At 46.0% G+C, this 25046-nt stretch overlaps 1 protein-coding gene across 1 annotated transcript in view; it reads left to right on the top strand.

The window, feature by feature from the left end:
• The window catches only part of KIAA0319 (KIAA0319 ortholog), a 134542-nt gene extending 110533 nt beyond the window's left edge, over positions 1-24009 (top strand). Inside the window, exons 12-19 of the mRNA XM_029590770.1 lie at positions 744-895; positions 8022-8160; positions 14862-15021; positions 17584-17726; positions 18752-18874; positions 19800-19890; positions 22082-22170; positions 23511-24009. Coding sequence (XP_029446630.1) covers positions 744-895; positions 8022-8160; positions 14862-15021; positions 17584-17726; positions 18752-18874; positions 19800-19890; positions 22082-22170; positions 23511-23677 — 1064 coding nt within the window. The 3' untranslated portion in view covers positions 23678-24009. The remainder of the gene's footprint in view (positions 1-743; positions 896-8021; positions 8161-14861; positions 15022-17583; positions 17727-18751; positions 18875-19799; positions 19891-22081; positions 22171-23510) is intronic.
• Positions 24010-25046: the final 1037 nt, after the last annotated feature.

The following is a 25046-nucleotide window of genomic DNA, read 5'->3' as shown; positions in this document are numbered from 1 at the left end:
TATGATCGCCTGGCCAAACAGAAATTTCAGTAGATTTAGAGCACATTAACATGTCCTCAGAGTTTGCTAATGTTTCGTGCCTTGTGACATACTGACACTAAATTGCAAGGATTTTTAATGCATAATCATATGGTATTGGGTGACATATAAGAATGCTGATTTTTGTTTTAACCATTTTGAGAGTAATTTCCAAACTCACATAAGAGAGCAGGCAAAACACACACATCACATCAATTTTCAAAGCAGACTTATCCCCATGAATCCTCCTTTGAAAATTATCTCACCAAATCTACCCACCTGCTGAAATGTCCACGTAACTTCTTCGTGAAATTTTCCATGCATGCTTTTCGAAATCCAAAAGTATGCGCATAAGTCCAAACATTCCCGAACTCTATCATCTGGAACATCTACAGTCAGTCTGGGTAAAAGTCTATGCAAACATTACAATCCGTAGAAGTTTACCACATATTGGGCTGGCAATTCTGTAAAGACTATTTCTGCATTTTAAACACTGTTTTATCCCTGCATAAATCCCTTTGAAAATCACCCTATTTATGCAGAACTGCATATAATACTTCTTAATAGTTTATAAAATAATTGCACAAATAAATGTTTTTACGTGATGGTATGCATGCATATAATTCTACTGTAACTTATCTGAATTTTGAATGTTTTTTCCATCTTCAGTAATTTTTCTTGCACGTTTGACCAAAACCGTGGTTTTTGTCACCATTTATGCTTAGAGAACATCACTCCCCCAAAATCTCATGCTGGTGGCAGTCACATTATAACGCTCCCTAATAATTCGATTACTTTGGATGGCTCACAGTCTACCAATGACCGAGGAATGGCGACCTACCTGTGGATACGGGATGGCCAGAGTCCAGCAGCTGGAGTGAGTACATACCCCACACAGTACTTTTTGAGGTGTGTGGTAATCTTTGCAGGGAAAGGAAAAATGGCAAAAAGTGGACTTTTTGTCTTTGTGGAAAAATGAATGAGAAATGTTGATTTCTGCAAATTCTCTCATCAGATTTAATGTCCCATTACTTCCCTGTACGTACCAGGATCAGTCCAGATGGTGGGTTATGTCCCCCGTCCAGCAGATGGAGTCAGAACAGACTTCGAGGGACTCACCATATAGGCCAGTACGCCCTCTGCAGGAACTCAGTATCTTCTGACTCCAGCAGATGCGAGTAGGGGAACCGGTGGCTTCCCCAGAGTAGTAGGGATTTCGGTTTTTCTGCTTCTTTATTTGTACCTATTTCTCTTGTTAACATTCTGGATCAAGTTTAAAAGATTTAAAAAAAAAAAAAAAAAAAAAAGAGTTCAATTTTTGGGGAGGTGTGGTTTGTTTCTCAGCTCTGCCTGCCTCCTCTATCTCCCTCTCGGTCTCTCTTCTTCCTGGCCGGGGGTACGTTTAAAGGGGTTTGTGTACTTTTATTTTGATTTCCCTTTGTGTCTAGGTTTTACCAGTGGGTGCCTTGTGGAAGCCCGTGGTGCCGGCCTCTCCGCGTCAGTTTTCTTCGTCCCGCGGCCCCGAGCCGAACATTCCCCGGGGCCGCTGCGGCAGGGAGGGTCGATTCCTCTGCCCCCTCGGGACGATTACATGCGGGCAGCGCAGGCCATTTGGGCCCCCCCGCGGCACCTCTCTCCTCCTCTGGGCCCCCCCCCCCCCCCCGCGGCTTTCTCTCTCCTCCCCCGGCAATCCCGATGCCGCGGCCAGCCTGGTGTTTGGCCTGCGGCGAGCCGGGGTCGAGGATTTCCAGAGAGGGGATCTGCGCTAGGTGTCTCCCCGGAGGGGAAGGCGCCTTGCAGTCCCTCAGCACGTTTTCTTTCATTTCACAGCGGCCCGGGCGGCGCGGGCCAGCCACTTTCCCGCCTTTGGCGGGAATGGCGGCCATCTTGGATCTGCAGCGCACGGGAGAAGCTCGCGCTGCCATGTCTGACAAGGAGGATAGAGACATTTCTCCGCCGAATTTATCCCTGGAGGAGGGATTGACGGACCCAGGAGGTAAGGAGGGCCCCTCCTCGGGCCCCCCCCCGGGAATGCCGCGCTTTTCGCTGGAGTTTATCCTGCTCATGCACAGTGCATACCTGCAGGGTCTGGAGGCTCCCGGTGGGCTCCCCACGGGTCCCCCTCCCGCCAAAACTCCTCGGGTCCCGACTGCTCCGCTGGGCCCCTCTGACCTGGGGGGTCGGGGGTCCTACCAGCGCCCGTACGGCTGCGGCTTGTCCCGGGAGGAGCAGGAGCGGCTTCACCCTCGGGGGGAGATCCCGCAGATCCCACGGATGCGGCACCGCCGGACGCCCAGTCGAAGGGCGACGACCCGCGTGCGCTTTGCATTTTCCAACGAGAGGAGCTGGATGATCTCATTCCTCAGATACTTCTGGAGATGGATCTTAACCCACCGCCGGACCCACCAGCACCGGTGGCCCCTGCCATCACCATGTCCTCCAGGAAGGGGGACCCAGTCCTGGCCGCCCTCCGACCGACTTCTCAGGGTTTTCCCATCCATGATTCCTTTTTGCAGCTCCTGACCAGGGAGTGGGAAACTCCTGAAGCATCCTTGAAGGTCAGTCGAGCCATGGAGAAGCTGTATCCTCTCCCTGAAGATTTTCTGGAGATCATCAAAGTTCCAAAGGTGGACTCGGCGGTGTCAGCGGTCACCAAGAGGATGACGATTCCCGTGACGGGCAGGGCAGCATTGTGCGATACCCAGGACCGCAAGTTGGAAATTTTTCTCAAGCGGGTCTTTGAGGTCTCCGCCCTGGGAATGCGAGCAGTCATGTGCAGCTCGCATTGCGCAAAGGGCCAGTCTCCGCTGGGTACAGCAACTTCTTACTTTACAAGATCTGCCGCCAGGAGAAGCTGCCCAGGCGGATCGCCTGGAGTCGGCCATAGCTTACGGGGCGGATGCCTTGTACGACCTCTTCCGTGTTCTGGCGAGGTCCATGGTTTCTGTAGTAGCGGCTCGGCGTCTCTTGTGGCTCCGTAACTGGGCGGCGGATGCCTCCTCCAAGTCAAGTCTGGGCTCTCTACCTTTCCGGGGCAAGTTTCTCTTCGGGGAGGACCTGGACCAGATCATCAAGTCCCTGGGGGAGAATGCAGTCCACCGGTTGCCAGAAGATAGGCAACGGCCGTCGAGGTTGTTTGGCTCTTCTCTGACCCTGGCCAGAGCGCAGCGGCGCTACAGCAGTCTGGGTCTAGGACGTCCTCCTCCAGATCCCAGGCCTGGCCGCGGTCCTTTCGTGGCCGTAGGCCCACGCGCGATGGCTTGGGGCAGGGGAATCCCCCACCCAAGCCTCCACAATGATGCCAAGATCACCCACTCCTCCATCCCCAGGATCGGGGGGCGGCTTGCGGATTTCTACGAGGAGTGGGTGCGTATCACCTCAGACCAGTGGGTCTTGGACACTATAAGGAATGGCTACGCCTTGGAGTTTGTCCGCCCCCCGAGGGAGAGGTTCTTCTTTTCCCCCTGTGGCTCGGACCTCAAGAGGACAGCGGTACAGCAAACTCTGGACCGCTTGCAGATGATAGGGGCCATTTCTCCCATCACCTTCGGCGAGGTGGGATTGGGCCATTATTCCATCTATTTCGTCGTGCCCAAAAAGGACAGATCCTTTCGGCCCATCCTGGATCTAAAGGAGGTCAACAAGTCCTTACGGGTCCTCTGGTTCCGCATGGAAACGCTACGCTCAGTGATTGCAGCAGTGCATCAGGGGGAGTTCCTTGCCTCCCTGGATCTGACGGAGGCTTACCTGCACATCCCAATCCTTCCGGCTCATCGGCGCTTTCTCCGGTTCAAGATCCTGGGTCAACACTTTCAATTCAAGGCACTTCCCTTTGGGCTAGAGACCGCTCCCCGCACATTTACCAAGATCATGGTAGTAGTGGCGGCGGCCCTCAGGAAGGAGGGCGTTCTTGTTCATCCCTACCTGGACGATTGGCTGATTCGAGTGAAGTCTTTCATCCAAGGACAGGCCTCAGTAGCCAGGGTCATACAGGTCCTTCGCTCCCTGGGCTGGGTGGTGAACTTTTCCAAGAGCTCCCTTGTGCCATCGCAACACTTGGACTTCTTGGGAGCGAGCTTCGACACACGTCAGGGCAAGGTTTTCTTACGCCCGGACAAGGCTCAATCATTGCGGGATCACATACGACGGTTCTCTGCGTTGCCAGAACCCACCTCCTGGGACTATCTTCAGCTATTGGGCGTGATGGCCTCCACCATCGATCTCGTGCCCTGGGCGTTTGTCCACCTGTGCCCCCTACAGGCGGCTCTTTTATCTCGCTGGAAACCGGTCTCACAGGATTATCAAATGATACTCCCTCTTCCGCAGGCTGCCAAGGACAGTTTGAGTTGGTGGTTGGATCCGGCGCACCTGGCTCGGGGTGTTTCCCTCGAGGTGCCCAACTGGATAGTGGTCACCACAGATGCAAGTCTAGTCGGATGGGGAGCCGTCTGCGATCGAAGCGCCTCGCAGGGGACGTGGTCAAGGTTGGAAGTGACTTGGCCGATCAACCGCCTGGAGACCAGGGCAGTACAGCTGGCGCTCCTCTGGTTCGGAACTGGGAGGTCCGGGTTCTCTCGGATAACGCAACCACAGTGGCCTACATCAACCGACAAGGAGGTACGAGGAGCCGGCATGTTTCTCTCGAGGCGGCGCTCCTGATGGAATGGGCAGAAATTCACCTAGCCCGGCTGGCAGCCTCACACATTGCCAGGGTGGACAACATTCAGGCGGACTACCTGAGTCGCCAACAGCTAGATCCCAGCGAATGGTCTCTCTCCGACGCGATGCAACTTCTTGTCTGTCAGTGGGGTGCTCTGCACTTGGACCTAATGGCGACCTCCCTCAACGCCAAAGCTCCCCGCTTCTTCAGTCGCAGGAGAGAGCACGGCGCAGAAGGGGTGGATGCGCTGGTCCTCCCGTGGCCGCCGCATCTACTCCTCTACGCCTTCCCACCTTGGCCTCTGGTGGGCAGAATGCTCCACAGGCTCGAAAGTCATCAGGGGAATGTGATCTTCGTCGCTCCAGAGTGGCCCCGCCAACCCTGGTTTGCAGACCTTCTGCAACTAGCGATAGACGGTCCAATTCGTCTGGGCCATCTCCCTCGTCTACTGCAACAGGGCCCGGTATTTTTCGAGCAGGCAGAACTCTTCTGTCTTGCGGCATGGCTTTTGAGAGGCGTCGCCTCAGACGCAGGGGTTACCCGGAGGCGGTAGTTTCGACTCTGCTGCGGGCCCAGAAGACATCTACCTCGGTAGCTTACGTACGAGTCTGGAAAGTCTTCGAGATGTGGTGTTCCACAAGGGACATTAGGACCACGAGGGCTTCTATATCTCAGATCCTACAGTTTCTCCAGGATGGATTGGACAAGGGCCTTGCCTATAATTCCATTCGAGTACAGGTGGCCGCCCTAAGCTCTCTGGTGCAGACGGGTGGCTCCCTACTCCTTCAACCGGACGTCGCCCGTTTTCTCAAGGGAGTCAAGCACTTGCAACCCCCTGGATCTCTCCTCTTCCCGAGGCCCCCCTGGATCTCTCCCCGAGGCCCTATACAGCCCTATAGTATAATAGGGGCTGATGAGTAAAGATGGCCGGCGCTGATGAGTAAAGATGGCCAGCGCCATCTTTAAAGATGGCGCTGGCCATCCAGTGCTCCTACCATGTGACAGGGGCCGGCCAATGGCACGGATATATATATATACATACAACAAATGACAAAATACAATAAAAACATTACTCTTAATATTAAACATTAATAAAACTATCTGTTTTAAAACCTTTCCTTACTCATATACTCCTTGAAAGAAGATTGCTTTTATCTGTTTTCTGCAAAGCTTCACATTCTTGCTCCTCCCTTATCTTAACTGACAAACTATTCCGTGCTGTAACAGCTGCATATGAAAAAGCTCTACTCCGAGTTTGCTCCATTGAATAGATTATCAGTTTCATTACAATGGTTATGTTACCCTCATCTTGGCCAGGGTACAGAGGCTGCAGAGCACCGACCCACTCGGTGCTGCCCCTGGAAAACCAAGCTCAAATTTTTGCTGTAGGGAGCAGGATTACTTGTGGGGCCCAAGGGATCCCAAAAACATAGTCCACACAAAACTTGCTATTCCAAACCAAAAAAAATGAATTGCAAAAAGAAACAAAAAAAAAAAAGAAAGATGCAGGCAAAGCAGATTCCACAAAAATAGTTCACAGTTCCAGAAGAACAAGGCACAGCTTCTCAGTCCAAGAGTTCAAAACAATTGCCCACTTTCTCAAGCCACTTGTGTACAGTCCACATGAAGATTTAACCCTCTCAGGTCCTCAAGAAGGCCTTTTTCCTTCTCCAGACTCCACCAAAGAATGGCAAACGTCTCCTCTAAAACACACTACTAGCCTCAGACGTCCATGGACTGGATGGTGTTTTTCTGGATTAGGGTTCCACTCCTCACAGTTCCTCTTTATTCCTTGCTAAAAGACAGTTGCTTCCACTCTCACCAGTGGATCAGATATCTCCAGCATAATAGAACCAGCTTCGGGTATTAACACTTCAGCAATCCTCTCAGAAGTCTTCCTTATGACTCATGGAGGTCACATACATCACCCATATTAGCCCTTGCTTGATATGTCCACTTAGGATGCTCCTCTTATGATGTCAACTCAGGCTAGAGGATAGAAGCCAAAAACACTTGCCCACACATAAGTCATCACTTTAAATATGCTCAGAACAACTTATGCATTCCTGTGCCTTAGAATCAGCAGGGAAAAAGTAAAAATAGAAATCTCAGTTTGATAGTGGGAAAAGTCCTATGATATTTATGTTAAACTTACAGAAAATGTTCATCATTACTCTGTGAAGACTCACTTATATGTGCAAGCCCAAAAAGCAGCAGATGAATAATGTGACTTCCTTTTCATGCTTTGGCTTGGCTTTACTCCCTATGAACACCACTGCACATCAAGGAGCATCAGTTCCTGAGAAAATAGCACATCAGGTTTCTTTCACAACTAGGGAACTTCATTCTCTATCTCGCCACTCTCTAGATGTAAACCGATATGATGTACCCATTAATGTCGATTATAAAAAAGCCTCTAAATAAATAAATAAATAAATATTTATTTTTATTTTTATTTAAAACTTTTATATACCGAGGTTCAGGTAACAAGGTTACTAATCACTTCGGTTTACATTCAACATTAAAAATGAATTAATAGTGTCTTACAAAGAACAAGGAAAGAAGAACTGGGATACAACTCATTTTAAATAACAAATAACTAAGAAACAAATGACTAGGATTAAAACTTGTATGCAAAAAACCTGGTGAGCAAGAGTTGACAAGTAATAGGTTGCTACTGAATCAAGAATTATTGTGCGGTGGGAAAACATAATGATTTGTCCTGGGTGGGATGAGGCGAGTAGAATCAAACTCCGGCGAAGGCTTGGTTAAACAGCCAGGTCTTGAGTCTTTTTTTGAAGGTGATTGGGCATTGTTCGAGCCTAAGGTCTGAAGGGAGAGAGTTCCATTGTTTAGGGCCCGCTGTGGAGAAGGCTCTTTTGCTTAAAGATGTTTTGATTAGGGGGGCTTTTAGAAAACCTCTTTGTGCAGATCTCATAGGACAGGAGGTGGAATGAAGCTGCAATGGGATCCTGAGGTCAAGAGGGGAGGTGTTGTGGATAGCTTTGTGGATGATTGAAAACGTTTTGAAGAGGATTCTAGATTTGATAGGGAGCCAGTGGAGATTCTTTAATATTGGTGTTATGTGGTCCCTTTTTTTTTTTGTTTTTGTATCAGAGCCTGACATATTAAAACTACAGAGCAACTATATGAGAGCTTAAGTGGTGAAGGGGCTCCCCCAGGGTCAGACCATGCCTACGCAGTCTATCTCAGCCAACCCAAGCCCACATGGCTCCCATATAGCACGAGAACCATCTGGGCTCAAACTGAGTCGCTGGTTATGATTTTCTGCAGATGCTCATGTTTCTGTTCATATTTCTTATGCTTTTTTTTTTTTTCCCAGGATGTAATGTATAATTCAGACCACGATGCAGTGCTGCAGTTAACCAATCTTGTGGAAGGGATCTACATATTCCACTTGACGGTCACAAATGCCAGAGGGGAATCCGATATTGACACAGCTACTGTGGAAGTACGGCCTGGTATGGAAATTAACAAGGTCATTCAGAAACCGGTCTTGCCAACCTAGTGGCCCTCACATTATTGCCATGCCTGGAAATGTTCAAAAGATGGTATCGCATGAAGTTACTTTATGATTAGGAAAATGATACATTTTATATCGAGTTGCTTCTGCTGTTTCTCTGTTAGAAAGAAACAGGGAAAAAACCCTTCAGTCTTCCATTTTTTACAACCATTAGAAAGCATCAGTGCTTTATAGATCAGCATTCCAGTTCCTGCTGCACTCCTCCCGTTGGTATTTGCCTTGCGTTGGTAGTGACGTGCTGCTTGTAGATAAAGTTGATTATGGAGATGATCTCGAAAGGCTGGCATTATTTACAGTGTACGTGGGCACTTTTAGCCCAGCGTGCGGCCCGGTCTGTTCTGAAAAGGGACTCGTGCATGTTGTTCCTCTCTGAAAACCAGCAAAGTGTAAGTGCTGGAATCTCCCACAATGCCTTGCACCTGCTGTCTGTGCAGGCAGGCTTGAGGAGGGGAAGGTATAAATTGCGTCTGTACATTTCAAAATGTCAAGTGTGTGCGCTCTTTTACTCTCCTGACCTAAACACAGCCAGGGGAGCGCCTTTTTTACTTTCCCAGCTTAAAGTGTGCATGCTAAGGAAACTGAGGCATGTTTTCAGCCAGGCAAAGGGAAGCAATTTTCAGCCAAGCCAATTTACCAAGATAAACAGTGATTTATTCAGGCAAGTGGCTTTGAAAAGTGTCGTTGATGAGTTTTCAAGGGATAATATTAGGGTTACTAAAAATGAGTAGTTTTAAATCTCTCAAGCCTGGATATTATATCCTGGTGTTTTGTTCCCACATACCTAAATTTTTTCTTTTAAATGGACATTTCACAAGTATTTAGGCTATACAGTACCACCCTCTGGTACCTTACAGTTGTTTAAAAAAGTATTGCAGCAGCAAGGATATGCAATTTAAATCAGTGGCAGTGCACCAGGAACTGGTTCAGTAGGATGCTCAAGTCCATTTGCGCACCTTTGCTGTGTTCTTAGTGCAATGCTAAACTAGATTTATTTGAAAGAACGCTGTCCCCTTTTTTTTCAGTATTTGAAAAGCATATGCAGAAAGAAAGTAATATTTATTTATTTATTCGTACGGTTTTTATATACCGGTGTTTAGTTGGAAGACCGTCACATCAGTTTACAAAATATACAATTTAAAATACATGGTACCTACGTCAATAGAATAGATAATATCATATCTAAAACTCTTAAATTAAATTACATTACAAAGCAATTTATAACAAATAAACTTGTAAAAATGTCTCAACTATAATTGCTGCTTCTATGCTGGAAATTTTCATAATGTAGTCTCTTAGGCCTGGATTTATCAAAATGCACTAAATATCGCATGCGATAGGAAAAGGGGTGTGTTTTATGGTAATAGGCAGTTTATCGCAATTTGCGCTAATACCTATGCGAAGCGCTATCTTAGCGCAAATTGCGATAACTTTCAGAATTGTTGTATTTCCTACATACAACCACTTTGATAAATGACCCCCTCAGCTTGGACTAGTATTGAAAGCCTGATTAAGTAGCCATGTTTTAATACTCACCATCTATTAATTGAGATTTGTGGCCAAGTTATTTACTCTTTAAGGAGCTTTGCTGCAGCTTGTCAGGTTGAGGACTTCCCTGCAATATATGAAGGTCCCCTCTAGGGTTTAAAATATAAGCAGGGGTTTTTTTTTTCGACAGTATTTAAACAGAACAGCATTTTTGCAGGGTAAACAACAATACAGCAGTGGGATAATGCAGCACAATCCAAATTCCAGGTCAGGTCAGTTCTTCCAAGTATCAGTCTTCTATGTACTTGACACAGTTAAACAGACTTTATGATACTTCAACAAGATGCATACCATACTCTTCTATTTTCAGAAACAGGTATTTCAGTTTGAGCATTCAAGAAGCTCTCTAGGTCCAAATAGCTCAGCTCAGTTCAGTCTCTAGCTCTGAAGTTACCAAAACATGATAGAGTTCCCAGCAATCCCTTTTAACCCCACCCCCGAGGACCAATCCACATCCTCGGGGGCAGAGCCATCTAGCAGGCTATCTGTATTCTGAGTCTGGCTCTGTTTAAGCCACCCTGTGCCTCAGTATAAATGGCCAATCAAATAGAAAAAGGGAATATAAGAAAACATGTTTACAAAAGCTTTATTCTGATTTATAGATAAATAAAATGTACACACAAAAATATTTTTAAATATTCCAAAACTTCATTTTATGCGTGCCCAGTATGTTCAGGCTGTTGCGATCCTGCTCGCGGCGGGGCCACGAGCAGGCTCTTACCTCGGCCAGGAGGCCACAGAAATAGGGGCCTTTCCCGCGGCGTTGAGCCGCTGCCGTTTCGCGGCCCAGAGGCCACATTCCCGGATCTCTCCCACAGCAGGACGCCGCCGACCAGGCCCTCTTCACAGCAGGACGCCGCCGACCAGGCCCTCTTCACAGCTTGGGAGCCGCCGACGCCACCATCTGTTTCCGCGGCCCAGAGGTCGCAACCCCGAACTTTCCTTCACGGCTGGAGCTGCTCTTCCTCCTCCTTCGGCGGCAGGAGAGCCACCTCGTGCTTTGGGGCCTGTTCCTTGGCCCAGCCCTCCTCCGTCTTCTCAGCGGCAGAATGGCCGCTGTCCAGGGTCCTGCCCCTTCCTTCCTAAGGGGTGGGCCCGCGGCTTCTTCCTACATTTTAAGGGCCAGCCAGGTGTGGCCCATCTGAACTCCTCCCAGGGAGTTGCCTGTCTTCTTCCCTATAAAAGGGCTCTACTCTCAGTCAGTCCTTGCTTCGGCAAGGAGCTAGTCCTCCTGGGCTAGTCCTCGCAAGGACTTCTTGTTTCCAGCTCCTTCCTGGCATCTTGACTTTCTTCTATGGATCTTCATTTATCTTCCTGGTCTCTGTCCTGATGTTCTTTGATGTCCTGATGTCCCAAGTTCCGTCATGTTCCCGGTCCTAATGCTCCAGATCCGGTGGGACCTGTGCCTCCGGAGATTCCCTGATTTTAATCTGAGTTTCCAAGCTCCAAGGTTTTATCTTGTTTTCCCAAGTCCCGACTCTGATAATCCGAGGGGTTTCTGCTAACCTGTGCTATGAGTCTTTCTGAGCCTGTCCAGTTCTCCTCGTGGTCCGTGACCAGCCATCTGGCTGTGTAGGACACGAAGGGGACAGTGTGGTCCGCGACCAGCCCCACATGCTGTGTAGGGTGCCTGAGGGTCTTGCTCATCCCTCATGCTTCCTGTCTTCATCTCAAGCTCCACATCAGAGTCATCGTTCCAAGCTCCAGTGTCTACAGCTTCCTTCCATCGTGATCTCTGTCCGGCCTGCCATCTCTGCTGCACCCTGTGGCAGGTCCGTAAGGGCTAGGAGTAGTCGGAGAACCATTCAGAGATCACCGTTGCATTGGTGGTCTCATGGGCGTGCAGGTAGGCGGAGGATTCGAGGCTCCTGACTCCCAGACTTGGACTGTCTTCACCGCAAGGGCACACATTCTCCTTGTTCCATGCTGGAGAGCCCTCGGTTGCGCTCCTTCCCATCGTCAGCGCAACAGGATTGCCAAGCCTTGAGTGTTCCAAACTCGAGGCCGACGCAAGCTCCAACACAAACATGTTTTACAAACACTATAGTCCTGATTTTCAAAAGCTTTTACATGCTTAAAACTGGGTTTAACACATGTAAATGCAGTTTATCCAAATAAGCGGGCTTTAGAAAATTGCTACAATAGTAGTTACATTTACACATGTAAATCCTTTTGAAAATTACCCCAAATCATTTAATATCTACAAACAAGAAATAAAACCATAATAACACACATACAATCAATAAAACCTCATCACACATTCATATCACATACACTCCCCATCAAATTTATCAAATATTCTTATATCTTGTATACCAATTTAAACCTCTAATCCACAAATACTTGTTTTTGATTCAAAAAGTCCTAATGAAATGCCTTCAATTTCAAATGTTTCCTTTAAACCCCAACAAGGACCCTTGTTTCACTAATGTCCAGCTTCTTTAGGGGTGTATATATACTAATCCATGAAATGAACCATCTTGAAGACTATTTACATTAGTCAAAATATCTAACTTGCCCCTAGATTTATCATTTTGCTATAAAATTGCACTCACAATAATGAATATTAGTAAAATTTGACTACATTCACTTTGGAAGCATTTTGGCTGTAGACCAGTGTTATCTTTGCAAATGAATTATTCAATTGGTTGGAGTGAAATAATTTTTTTATGATCCTGGCCAACTGGCTGGAGGCAACCTCTTCTTTTGTCACCTAGTTTCAGTTCATGCATTAATTAGATTGTGCCTGTAGTTTGTATTTTGTGCCATTTTTCTTCAGTGACTTTTATATTTCCCTTGGCATGTAGAGGGTATTTAGCCCCCTTAATAGTGGACTGGAATTTGCACTGGATTATAATTTGTGTTAAAACATGTATTTCCTATTATTGCTATCCAAGTATAACTTTTCCTCAAGATTGATCTTGATTTATGTCTTTTGAAATTCTTATCAATAAAATACTGACTGACTTGTGTAAATCAGGATTTTAGGTGGGCAAGTTGGTTTTTTTTTTTTTTGCATGTAAAATAGCCACGCTGCCTTCCCCCGTTCCCTTCCCCCTAGCCTGACCTTCCCCCCCCTTCCCCTAACCTTTCCCCCCCAGCCCTACACTAACCCTCCCCCCAAATTTCTATCTAACCTTTTGCGCCTGCCTGGAGGCCCCCGGACCGCCCCTTTTTGCAAGCCCCGGGACTTACATGCATCCCGGAGCTTTATGCGCGTCGCCGGGCGTTTTTGAAATAGGCCCAGCGCACGTAGGGCTTTTAAAATCCGGCCCTATGCGTGTATCTGATACATGCAGCTTAGAAAATAGTGAAGATCTCTGCAAAGCCATATACATGCATATAAAAGTTACCCTGTAAATGCTTTGTTTCCCTACTTTGCCTTCTCCCCAACCTCCAGGAATGCCTCCCCTCAATCCAGCTAAAAGTACACGCCTTGTGGACACCCACACATACTTTATAGCTGGATAGAGGAAGGTAGTTTTTCAGTGTGTATGAGTGCAGTTAGTTATTATGACACACCAATGACTAATCCATTTTGAAATATTACAGCTAGAGAAGCTGATGTGCTAAAGCGAGCTAATGCTTTCGCAAGCGATAATGGACATTAAAGGTGCTGTCAGTTTGTGCAATCTAGTTTTCGTGCATTAACAGTGCTTTCAAAGTGTGCTAATTAGCTCGCAAGAGTTTTATCACAATGAGTTAATGAGATCCAAAGCACCGTATTATTACCACATTGAAAACCAACGTGTTAAAATGAGCAAAAGTGTAACTCGAAGAGATTTAGTTAAGTTTGTGAGATAATGCCCATGTTAATGCACTAACTTTAATGTAGAACTCATTTGCATATCATTAACTTAAGCCAGTAACACAAGCTAATTAATATGTGTTATTGGCCAAAGTTAATGCAGCTTAGGACCATGGCTTCATAAACGATTGTGGAATACCCAATGACTGCCTATAGGACAAACATTTTCTCACTATTTCTGGGGCCGATGCAATATGACTCACGGTAAAATGGGTGCTCGTATTGAGTTTCCCTAATGCGGGCACAGCCACCTTTCCTGGGCACCCGATGCAATAAGGACCTGCTGGGGGTCAACTGTGCATCCCTAGTGCTCTGCGTCGGGCGCCCAGGAGACGGCGGTGCGCGGGTTAGGAAAACAGAAGCTCATTTTGAGTGTCTGTTTTCTCGCCCCGCAAAAGAAAAAACTGGCGTGTGAAATCCCCTGCAGTGGCAAAGAGCAGCCGTGCTCAGAACAGGGACAGAGTCACAAGTAGTTCCTGCAGCAAAGCTGTCAGCACATTAATAATATTGGTTGTTATCACCTTACACTTGATTCTGCTGCTAACAGAAAGCCAGTGCAATTCAGGCAGTACCACCGAGCAGGCAGCCAGTAAGCAGAAGCAAAAATTGCGGCTCGTCTAACAGACCCTTGACTCACGGAGCTGACATATTTTCCACATTAACAAGGGTAAGTTAGCTGAGTGGCAATTTTTTGCATTGGGAGGGGGCGGGGTTGGGGTTAATAGCTAATAGCCTCATCTACATAGCATTGACATGTGATAAGTGCTATAGAGATGTGAATCGGAACTGAAATCCGAACCGATTCTGGTTCCGATTCACATCTCTAGCTACGCGTAGTTTGGCCGCACGTTTTGGATACATTAATCCCCTTATTGCATCGGGGGTTAGCCTAGCGTGTCCAGAACGCATGTCCAATTGTTCGTTAAGCTTTGCACTAGTCTGAGCGCACTTTATTGCATTGGCCTCTGCATGCAAAAAGATCCCAGGTTAGTAGTAGAAACCCAGTAAAAAGAAATACATCAGTTATAGAGAAATATATTCTAATTATTCCATAGATTAATGGCATGCTGTTTTAAATTAAGTCCGTTTCAGACTGGTTTGCAAAATGTATTTAATGTTCTCTGGAAGACTGTTAAATGTTTGCACAAATAAAGCTTTGCATATAACATTTTTGAGCCAATATACTCCTTTGGGGTTGGGAAGACGGTAAAAAAAAAATATTTTTAAATAAATAAAAAAAGAAATAAGTATTAAAACATTCACAATAAGTGTATATTTTTTCTTAGATCCAAGAAAGAGCAATCTGGTAGAGCTAATCTTGCAGGTTGGAGTTGGCCAGCTGACTGAACAACAGAAGGACACCCTCGTGAGACAACTAGCAGTGCTACTTAACGTCTTGGACTCTGATATCAAAGTTCAGAAGATACGTGCACATTCAGATTTAAGGTATACACGGTACATGGAATGCACTGCATTGGGGATTGGCCAAGACCAGCGCAATACTCTGTGCATAATATTGTGGGAACTGGAAGCATTTCTAAATCTCATCTTCTATGGACAGAAGACTAAAATAAAACTGTTAAAAGCCATCTTCTATCATTTGTGTGATTATGCTCTTGCTACCTACTTAAAGATTGTTAGATCTCATGTTTTCTTATAGTATTGCATTAATTTCAGTTGTGTTCTAGCTGCTAGCTATATACATCACTGAGGCAGTTTTTAAAATACATTTTCTATTTATCAGTTTGAGAATTATTCATGGCACAAGCTTGTTGCTCACTTTATTCTGGAGGAACACTGAAGCAAAGCTCCTGTTACTGAACAATAACCCATTCTTCTGTGGTTGATGTATTTAATATTGAGAGCCAAACTCTTAAGATGCAAGAACTGTGTTGACCATAACAAGTGAACGGCTTCTGACTATAACTGCCCTTCCTATCCAAATGACCCATGGAAGGACACATACCAAAAGATCCTTCTCAGCAGTCGTCTGCAAGGGTTAAGCAATTGGTGCCACTCTGAGATAAGACTCTTAGGAGTACATTTTCAAAGAGTTACATGAGGGCTCTGGACATAAAATTAGAATGTATACGCGCTTATGTAGCCCTTGTGTGTGGTAAACTAATTTTCAGAAGGTTGGAAGTCTGTGCATACTTCTATATGAGTTAAAAAGAGGGAATTCCAGGGCCCGGTTTGGAAGTTTGTGCACAAATAAGAATTTTGTAAGCATCAGTTGCATGCTTTTAACCTCCATTCGAGTTGTGGAAATGAAATTGCACTTGTCTTTTTGTCTGCAGTGTTTGGATGGGAGAGACTGGCTTAAGTGTTTGTAGGGGGAGTCTGGGTGAAGTATTGGAGGGTTTAGATGAATTGGTGGTTCCAAATACATAAACAAGAAAGTATTTTCATAAGCAGAGTACTCATATATGTTATAAAATACCTGCCTTTGCATATAAACTAAGGGTTATTACATGCACAGGTTGCAATTATTTAATATATAAAATATATATACATACTTTTATAAAATAGATCAGAGATCAGCTTCAGGATTAGACCTAGGCAGTGCATGGAAATCTGCAAATCTCTCTCGTACATATTCATTTTGGATATCCTGAAAATCTGGCCTATAGGCCTATAGGCCAGGCCTATAGGCCAGGTTTTCAGGCCTATAGGCCTATAGGCCTGAAAACCTGGCCTATAGGCCAGGTTTTCAGGATATCCAAAATGAATATGTACGAGAGAGATTTGCAGATTTCCATGCACTGCCTAGGTCTAGTCCTGATGCTGGGGCCGGGCCCCAAGGCCAAGGCCTGGCCCTAGGGCCTAGGCCTTCTCCCAGGCCCAGATCCCGGTCGCCAAGACCCAGGCCTAGGTCCGACGACAGAGCCTGGTCCAAGCCTGGGTCCCAGTCGCCAAGACCCGGGTCAGACACCAGGGCAAGGCCTAGGCCGGGACCTTGTCACTGAGGCTTGGGCTCAGAGGCCCAGCATCTTCTTTTCTTTTTCCAGCAACTAAAAATGACGTCCTCTGTTTGGAGGATGCATCGCAGTGATATCACTGGTGCCTTCCTTCAAGGGAGATGGCGTCATTTTGCTGTACATATGCTGTGCACCCTGAAGAAAGATGCTGCAGTAATGTCACTGCAGCATATCTGGGCAGAGGATGTCATTTTTAGTCTCTGGGTCAAGAAAATAAACTTTCAGAAGGCCTGTTCCTGGGCCTCTGGGGTCTAGTCTAGGCCCTGGCCCTGGTATCAGGCTCAGGCCTACGCCTCAGGTCTAGGCCTGGGCCTCGGTGACTGGGATCTGGCTTAGGCCTAGGCCTCGATGAATGGACTCCCTTTTGGCCAGGCCCTGGGGATGGGACTAGGCCAAAGCCTAGTTCTGCTGGAGGTCAGTTTCTTTCTTTTTTTTTTTTTTTTTATAATGAATACAAAAATACTCAAACATTTGAACAAACCGAAAATAAGCTCATTTGTTGCGTTTTTGTTATTTGTTCAAAATGAAACACATCTCTATCAGTTAAAACCTAAAATGAGAAGCCCTAAATACAGCCTTAACTTTAGTTGCACCAACTTATACACATATGTGGCGATTTAAGCATACTATTGAAAATTACCCTTCCTATTTTAGCTCATTTTTCTTCTCAGCACAACTCTTATCTCCCACCTATAACACAACAGCATCTCCTCTAGGGGAGCATCCTGATGGTAGATAGTAGTGTGCAAGATGACCCATTTAGATCAGAGATCACTCACTCTTCTCAAGTCTTGCAATGTCCCCTTACAGCCTGCTTCTGCTGTGAAAGCTCATACAAGACCGAACCTTGAAAGTCAAGTTCTCACCCAACCATACCATAGAAATGCTTATAACATTTGTTTTATAAATTCAGTGCCTTGATGAGAATAAAAGAGGGAAATTATAAACCTGAACTTTAAAAATTCTTCCATGCCAGTTGTAAGAGCAGATTTGATATTGCTCATCACTTTTTTCTTTTTGTTTTCAATAGTACATCGATAGTCTTTTATGTTCAGAATGGGCATCCTTTCAAAGTGATAAAGGCTTCTGATGTTTCAAAGGCACTACAAAGTCAGCTTTTGAAGGAGAAAGCAAATTTCCTCTTCTATAAAGTCCTGAGGGTTGACACGGCTGGTATGTCTCATTCAAACTTCCTTTATAGTGCATTCTGTAGTTTGTGTAGCTGAAGAGGTTACCTGTGGACAGTGGCTTTCCTGTGGCACAATTCTTGGTCTGAATGTTTTCATCCAAAGTTGAGCTGATATTTTATAGATTTCTGACAGAGATACGATAACTTCTAGATGCTAAGACTGAGTACATGGATTGTTTGCGAGTTCTTTTGTGAATAAATAATTCTTAACCGACAGGAAGGGTAATTTTCAAAGGTAAAACAGTGCTTTACTCACAGAAATAGTCATTTTGAAAACTGCACTGCCGATATGCAGGTAAAATAATGTGAACGCACCCTGTATATATGTAGTTTGAAGCACATCAGGGAGAGACTTTCTGGAGAGGGAGTCTAGGCGGGATCTGCATTTACAGATATACTTTTTTGGATTTTGAAGTATGCACTTAAATTTCTCCCAAACACTTTCCCTGCACAAAGTAGCAGGCGTAACTTTGCGTGCATAGTTTTCTTGGGATAACTTCATTTTCAAAGTAAACGTATGCGCCTAAGTTTGCTTGAAGATTGGTGCAGGTTAGGTGTATAACAGCTCACAGATTTATGCGGGCAGTAACACCCCCTGACGATATTATAAATCTCGAGATTCCACGGTTACTAGAAGACCCTTAGAAGAGTGGTAGGTACGAGAGTAAATATTTACTTTTGCTTCTGTTGCTGCTGCTGTACTGTTTTAGCTAACGATCCAGTATCATATTAAATTACTGTTTCCTAGTGGAGCAACACCACTTTTCACAGCATTTCACTCACGCCAGTGACTGATGTGAAAATGAATGCCAAAGAGCGTGGAGCATTTGAAAAGAACCCACGGAAAAAGGACCCACAGACTTGCGCCTCCTCTTTCTCTGCAAGAACGTATCGTGGCCAAATCTATGTGTGGTGTTGCCTGCCCTCTCTTTCCCGTTTTGACTGTGCCCCCCCCCCCCTTCCTACCGTTTAATAGCTGGAGTCACCATCATCTTTGCTTTATCCGTAGTTTGTCTTTTAAAATGCTCTGGCCACGGACACTGCGACCCCATCACCAAGCGCTGCATTTGCTATCCTTTTTGGATGGAGAACCAGATCCAGCGTTACTTAAAGGATGGAGAAAGTAATTGTGGTGAGTTCTGGTACCTACTGCAAGAAAACGATTTACTGCTTGCAATGCCATCCGGAGCATTCTGCCTAAAGCTGGGGGGGATGGAGCTGGGCACTGCTTTTGGATGAATGAATCTTTTCTTTATACAATTTAACCACCTGGACATTCAGAGTAAGAATAATGCCTGGTTTGTAAGGGGTCTGTGATACTAAATTGTAAATGCGCGCCTAGCTGATGGCATCACAGTTTGTCTGAATTGGTTTTTATACGCTCAAAACAATGAGATCAGCTGTCTGCGTTCTTTCGTTGCGGAGAGGCGGGCTAGTAGGTCGATGGTTTTCTTTTTGAAAAATTATGCTAAAATATAATTCCAAATAATACTTGGGCAATGAGAGAAGGAAGAGGAGCAAACAGAAAAAAAAAGGTCAGGTAGTTTTTTTTTTAAAAGACGAATGCATGAAATGAAATGTAAATGACAATGTTTAAACGAAATACAAGAATTAGTTTTGCAAATAGTAAATGCCATCATTTTAAAAAGACCCCCCCCTTGCGCTCACCGACCCCGGATTTTATAACATGCACGCGCAGGCGGGCACATGTTATAAAATCCGGGGTCAGTGCAGGCGTGCACATGTTATAAAATCCGGGGTCGGTGAGCGCAAGGGGGTGCACCTTGCGCGTGCCGAGCCGCTCTGCCTTCCTCCGTTCCCTTTCCCCTAACCTTTCCCCCCAGCCCTACTCTAACCCCCCTGACTCTTGTCTTACCTGTTGCTCCTGCCTCTGGTCCCGTCCCCGGACAGCCCCTTTTGTAAAGCCCCGGGACTTACATGCGTCCCAGGGCTTTACGCACGTCGCCGGGCCTTTTTAAAATAGGTCTGGCGCGCGTAACCCTTTTAAAATCCGGCCCTATGTCTTCATGTGACTTGTAATTTTTTCTGTTTTACAGACTGGAGTGTACTGTATGTGACGGTTGCGGCTTTTGTTCTGCTTGTGCTCACAGTAGGAGTGGGATGGCTCTGTATCTACTGCTGTAAAAGGTACAGTGTTTTCTCTCTCTCTTGATATTGCTGCATGTTGAATGTTGATTGTGACAGAGAGCACATTCTCTTCAGTTGTAGCAGTCAAAGTCACAAAGTGACTTTTGGAATGCAGTTCAGCATCTCCTCTCCTTACCAGGTACTGCTCTCCAAACCATGGCATTCCCATTCCATGACTGTGGCAAAACTATTCTAAAGACCGGAATGTTTAGGAAGGAATACATTTCTGTCCATTCCGCATGTGGACAAGAACATGGAAACATTAAAACACACATGGAGGAACCTGTGATACCTCTTTATGTCCAGCATGAATATGTTAATGATTCTGTACCTTATACCTCATCTTTTCAGCCCCAGCTGAATTTTATTATGGTGGATCAGATAAGGGGTATTAGCCAGGAGGTGATATGGGAGGTTAAGGTAAACATAGAAACATAGAAATGATGGCAGAAAAAGACCAATTGGCCCATCCAGTCTGCCCAGCAAGCTTCCACACTTATTTTCCCATACTTATCTGTTTCATCAACCACCAAGTTCAGGGCCCTTGTTGGTAACTGTTTGATTCAAATTTCCTGCCACCCCCTGCTATTGATGCAGAGAGTAATGTTGGAGTTGCATCAAAGTTGAGCATAAGGCTTATGGTTAAGGGTAGTAACCACTAGGGATGCGAATCGTTTTTTGACGATTTAAAAAAATCGTCAGATATTTTTTAAATTGTCAAAAATCGTTAGAGTCGCGATACAATACAAATTCCCCCGATTTATCGTCAAAAATCGTTAAATCGAGCACGGGAATTATTTGGGGGGAGGGTGGGAAAACCGGCACACCAAAACAACCCCTAAACCCACCCCGACCCTTTAAAACCAATCCCTTACCCTCCCCCACCCTCCCGAACCCCCCCAAAATGTTAAAATACCTGGTGGTCCAGTGGGGGGGGGGGGGGGCCCGGCGCGATCTCCCGCTCTCGGGCCATCGGCGCCATTTTGGCTGCCACTAATATAAATGGCAGCGATGGCCCGATAAAAAAAACAAAAAAAAAAAACCACCCGACCCTTTAAACCAACCCCCTTAGCCTCCCGACCCCCCCCCCCCAAACCTTTTAAAATTACCTGGTGGTCCAGGGGGGGGGGCGCGGGGAGCGATCTTCCGCTCTCGGGCCATCAGCTGCCACTCATAAAGATGGCGCCGATGGCCCTTTGCCCTTACCATGTGACAGGGTATCCGTGCCATTGGCTGGCCCCTGTCACATGGTAGGAGCACTGGATGGCCGTATTGCCAATATTCAAAATGGCGCCGGCGCTACCTTTGCCCCCACTATGTCACAGGGGCCGACGGTCGGCCCCCGTGACATAGTGAGGGCAAAGGTAGCGCCGGCGCCATTTTGACTACTGGCAATATGGCCCGAGTGCAGGAGGTCGCTCCCGGACCCCCGCTGGACTTTTTGGCAAGTCTTGTGGGGGTCAGGAGGCCCCCACAAGCTGGCCAAAAGTCCCTGGGGGTCCGGGAGCGACCTCCTGCACTCGGGCCGTATTGCCAGTTGTCTCTCCTCCCCCTCCCCAGCGCGCGCAGGGGGGGGAGGAGAGACATGCAATTTTCGCCCGGCGACGCATCCCGGCCTTCCCCAGTTCCCTCCGAGTTCCCTTCCCCACCCCCCTACCTATCCTCCCTTCCCCTTCCCTCTCCTCTCCACCCCTTAAATCTAACCTACCTTACCTTTTTTTTTTTTTTTTTTTTTTAATTTTGTAAGCTGCTGCTCCTCTGGAGCAGAAGCAACTTGCGTGTGCCGGCCGACTGCTGGCACGCGCTTCCCCAGCACAGCAGCAAATGGCCGGTGTACTGGCCGCCTCCAGCCCCGCCACTCCCCGCCCAGCGAACCGCCCCTTTCTCTGGGCCTGGAACTTATTCACATACAGGGGTTTACGCGCGCCGGGCATTTAAAATCTGCCCGATATTGTACAAGGTAACAGCTTTACAGCTAGGTCTATGGCATAGAAAATATTGTATTCAATGTATTTTCAGCAAATTATCTCACTTTTGACTGTTTAACCTCTCTTCTACAGGTAAAGGGCTCCTGCTTTTGCCTGATATTTTTGCTTCTTGCTTGACGTAAGAGTGTGTGGTTAGAAAGGAGACTGGCAGCCGCATGTTAAAATATTTCTGAGCTATTATCTTTCATTTTTCATTTCAGCAGGAAAAGGATAAAAATAAGAAAAAAAACAAAATACACCATCCTGGATAACATAGACGATCAAGAGAGAATGGAGCTGAGACCAAAATACGGTAAGAGATTTCAGAGTGCAAATCACTTTAATGAATGCACGCCGGTGCTTCTCATCTCTAATTCTTGCCTTCCCGCTGTTCCTCAGTGCCTGCTCGACCGCGCACCCCTCACCCCACCCCACTCCCTGGGTTATGCTGCTTACAACGTAGCCCATGGAGAGAGTTTTCAAAGCAGTTCCGGGCGTAAACGTAACATATACCATCGTAGCAATTTTCAAAAGCCAGTTACTCAAGTAAAGTGCATTTATAGGTGAATAAGCCTGGTTTTTCACATGTCAAATGATTTTTAAAATCAGGCCCTGCTCAGACTTTCTGTACCCAAACTGTAACTCACCTTGAGTACAAGTTTGGAAAGGTGAATAACTGAATCTGAATCAATCGAGAGTGCAAGCTCGGTGTCAGACACCCACACTTCTGGAAATAGTTTCCAAGGGAACTGCAGTAATCCTTTGCAGCAGTTAAAACCCAATATTTTGTATTAGTTGGTACCCTAAAGGTTATTTTTAAATTCAATTACTTTGAGAAGGAATGTTTTTTTTCTCTCACAAACGGAAATTCTCCAACTTTTTTGACTCTTCTAACCAGGGGTGGAAACCCAAGGTTCATGCCAGGGTGTTGAGAGTAATCAAGGGTCAACACTGCCTATGGAACAGCGCAGGTGGCTGTCTGGGACAGCAAGCTGCAGGGGAAGGCAAAAATGCACTGCAAGCCTCCAACACTGCCTCCTTCCTTCCCTCTTCTCATTAGCAAAACTTGCTCCCTCCAAACACCTTCTACTACCCTGCATCTCCTCTTTAGTGGTGCGGCCTTGGGCCTTTACTGCCTTCTGCACGTTGAAACAGCCCCTATGACTGTCTCCCTGCCTGCGGGTACAGCGTGCATCAGCATGCACTCACAGTGCTGGAGGGACCCCACTTTCTCCTCTGCTGTCCCTCCTGTTTCAAACAGAAATGGCGTCAGGGCCTTAGGAAGCGGGGGCTGCCGCCGGGACTGTGCGCTCCTGCTGATTCACGCTCCGCACGTGCGGGGACGGAGGGAGGGACTGATGCTTACACAGTGCTTGGTTGGTACCAGGGCCTAAGCTGCACTACTGTTTTGGAAAAGAGAGGAGGCCCAGGGTGACAGTGATGGTTACGAAGGAGGGTGGAGCAAATTGACCTGATGCCTGGGTTGGGCCTGGTAGGACCTGTAGAATTGCAGCAGATATGAAAAATGGGCAGTTTTCAGGGGCCTATTCTGTTTCTATTTAATGTCAAAGTGGATGGGAGACCACATTGTCATGTTGAGGAAGATGCATGTTTCCAATTAAATCAGAACATAGAATATTTGTCTCTTTGCAGGTATAAAGCACAGAAGCACAGAACACAACTCCAGTCTGATGATTTCAGAGTCAGAGTTTGAAAGTGATCAGGACACTATCTTCAGCAGAGAAAAGACTGAGAGCGAAAACCCTAAAAATGCCATCAATGGTTCCATCACAAATGGAAGTGCCTTCAACTATAGCTGAAGAGACAGATAATGCATCTGGCACGTGAGGGAAGGACGCCCAGCTCTGGGATGCGGTGAACTTGAGCTATTGGTACTTCTTGCCCATAAATTCAAAAGGTTATAAAGATATTGAGTAAATGCAGGATAAATCCAGAAGACTATTTGCGTATAGTAAGCCTGTGAATCACTGCTGTGATCATAAGTGGGATCAGTTATACAAGTAGGTTTTGTGAAGAGCTAAGTCACGGACACTAAAAATGCATTTATCTGCTCTTTTTCTGAACATGCGCTCATAGTCATTGCAGACAGAGTGCATTAAGGATTGTCCTGAATTGGAAGAGGAGCAGCCTTCAAACCAACATCTTTTTTTTGGGGGGGGGGGGGGGGGTACATATTGTTGAATTTTGAGTGTGTTTTTGTGTTTCCTGTATGTAAAAATGCCTTTTTTTTTAAATAATTAATTTTAGAGCAGTTGCTACTTTATTTATTTCAGGCTCAAGTGGCGAGTATGGGGTATAAAATCCCAAACTCGCTCTCAGCCTCATGAACTACACTTTTGTCCTGATGATGGAAATGATAAGAGTGCAGTGATCAGATGAGGAAAAATGCCATATTGAGGGTATTTCTTGCTGGGACAAGTACAATGTGGAAGAGCTCCTGTGGAGGAGGATACTTTGAATGGGCAAAATGGTCTTTAAGTACCATCTGCTTTGTTATGTAGATTATGATCTCACTAGAAAAAAGGTGGTATGTTTCAGAAGACAAAATCTAACAGCCTGAGACCCTTTCCATGCAGGACTCAACAGGTGCAGGTCTTGAGCACACTTTGAGTTAATCGCTTGCCACTAGTTATCCTTGGTGAGAGGACTGGTCAGAAGAAAACAAGCTAATAATGAATCAAAAAATACATTCAACCAATTAGTGCCAGCATAAGGAAAACCTATAAATTCAAAACATTGATATATAGTGAAGAAATGTAATGCCAACCTGTGTATTTCTAGCACTCATACTGATCCTTAATCATTCTATATCCCAGGAACTAAATCTTTAATTCAAACAAGTCCAAAAGGTGTTGAAGTCCATTACAAAACCCAACAGCAGCCATGTTTCAGCAGACAAATTGCCTGCATTGGAGTTCAGTTTAAAAAAAAAAAGACATTTTGCCATTGAGTGACTCCTTTTCCTTCGTGGGCAGATTGTCATCTCTTCAAGATTTAAAGGAACTAGATCGTTACAACTGTGGATAGAAGCTCTTGAATATCAAAAGAAGTGCCCAGTTGGTTGTCATATCACATGATTTCAAAATAGAACCAACAGAGTGAACCCTACAAGCCTAAGGGCAAATATTTATGAATGCTTAGGAGGTACATTTTCAAAAGGATTTACAC

Source organism: Rhinatrema bivittatum, chromosome 2 (genome assembly GCF_901001135.1).
Source record: "Rhinatrema bivittatum chromosome 2, aRhiBiv1.1, whole genome shotgun sequence".
Taxonomy (NCBI): Eukaryota; Metazoa; Chordata; class Amphibia; order Gymnophiona; family Rhinatrematidae; genus Rhinatrema; species Rhinatrema bivittatum.
The sequence above is the reverse complement of the archived record's forward strand: the minus strand, read 5'-3'. Positions and strand labels throughout refer to the sequence as shown.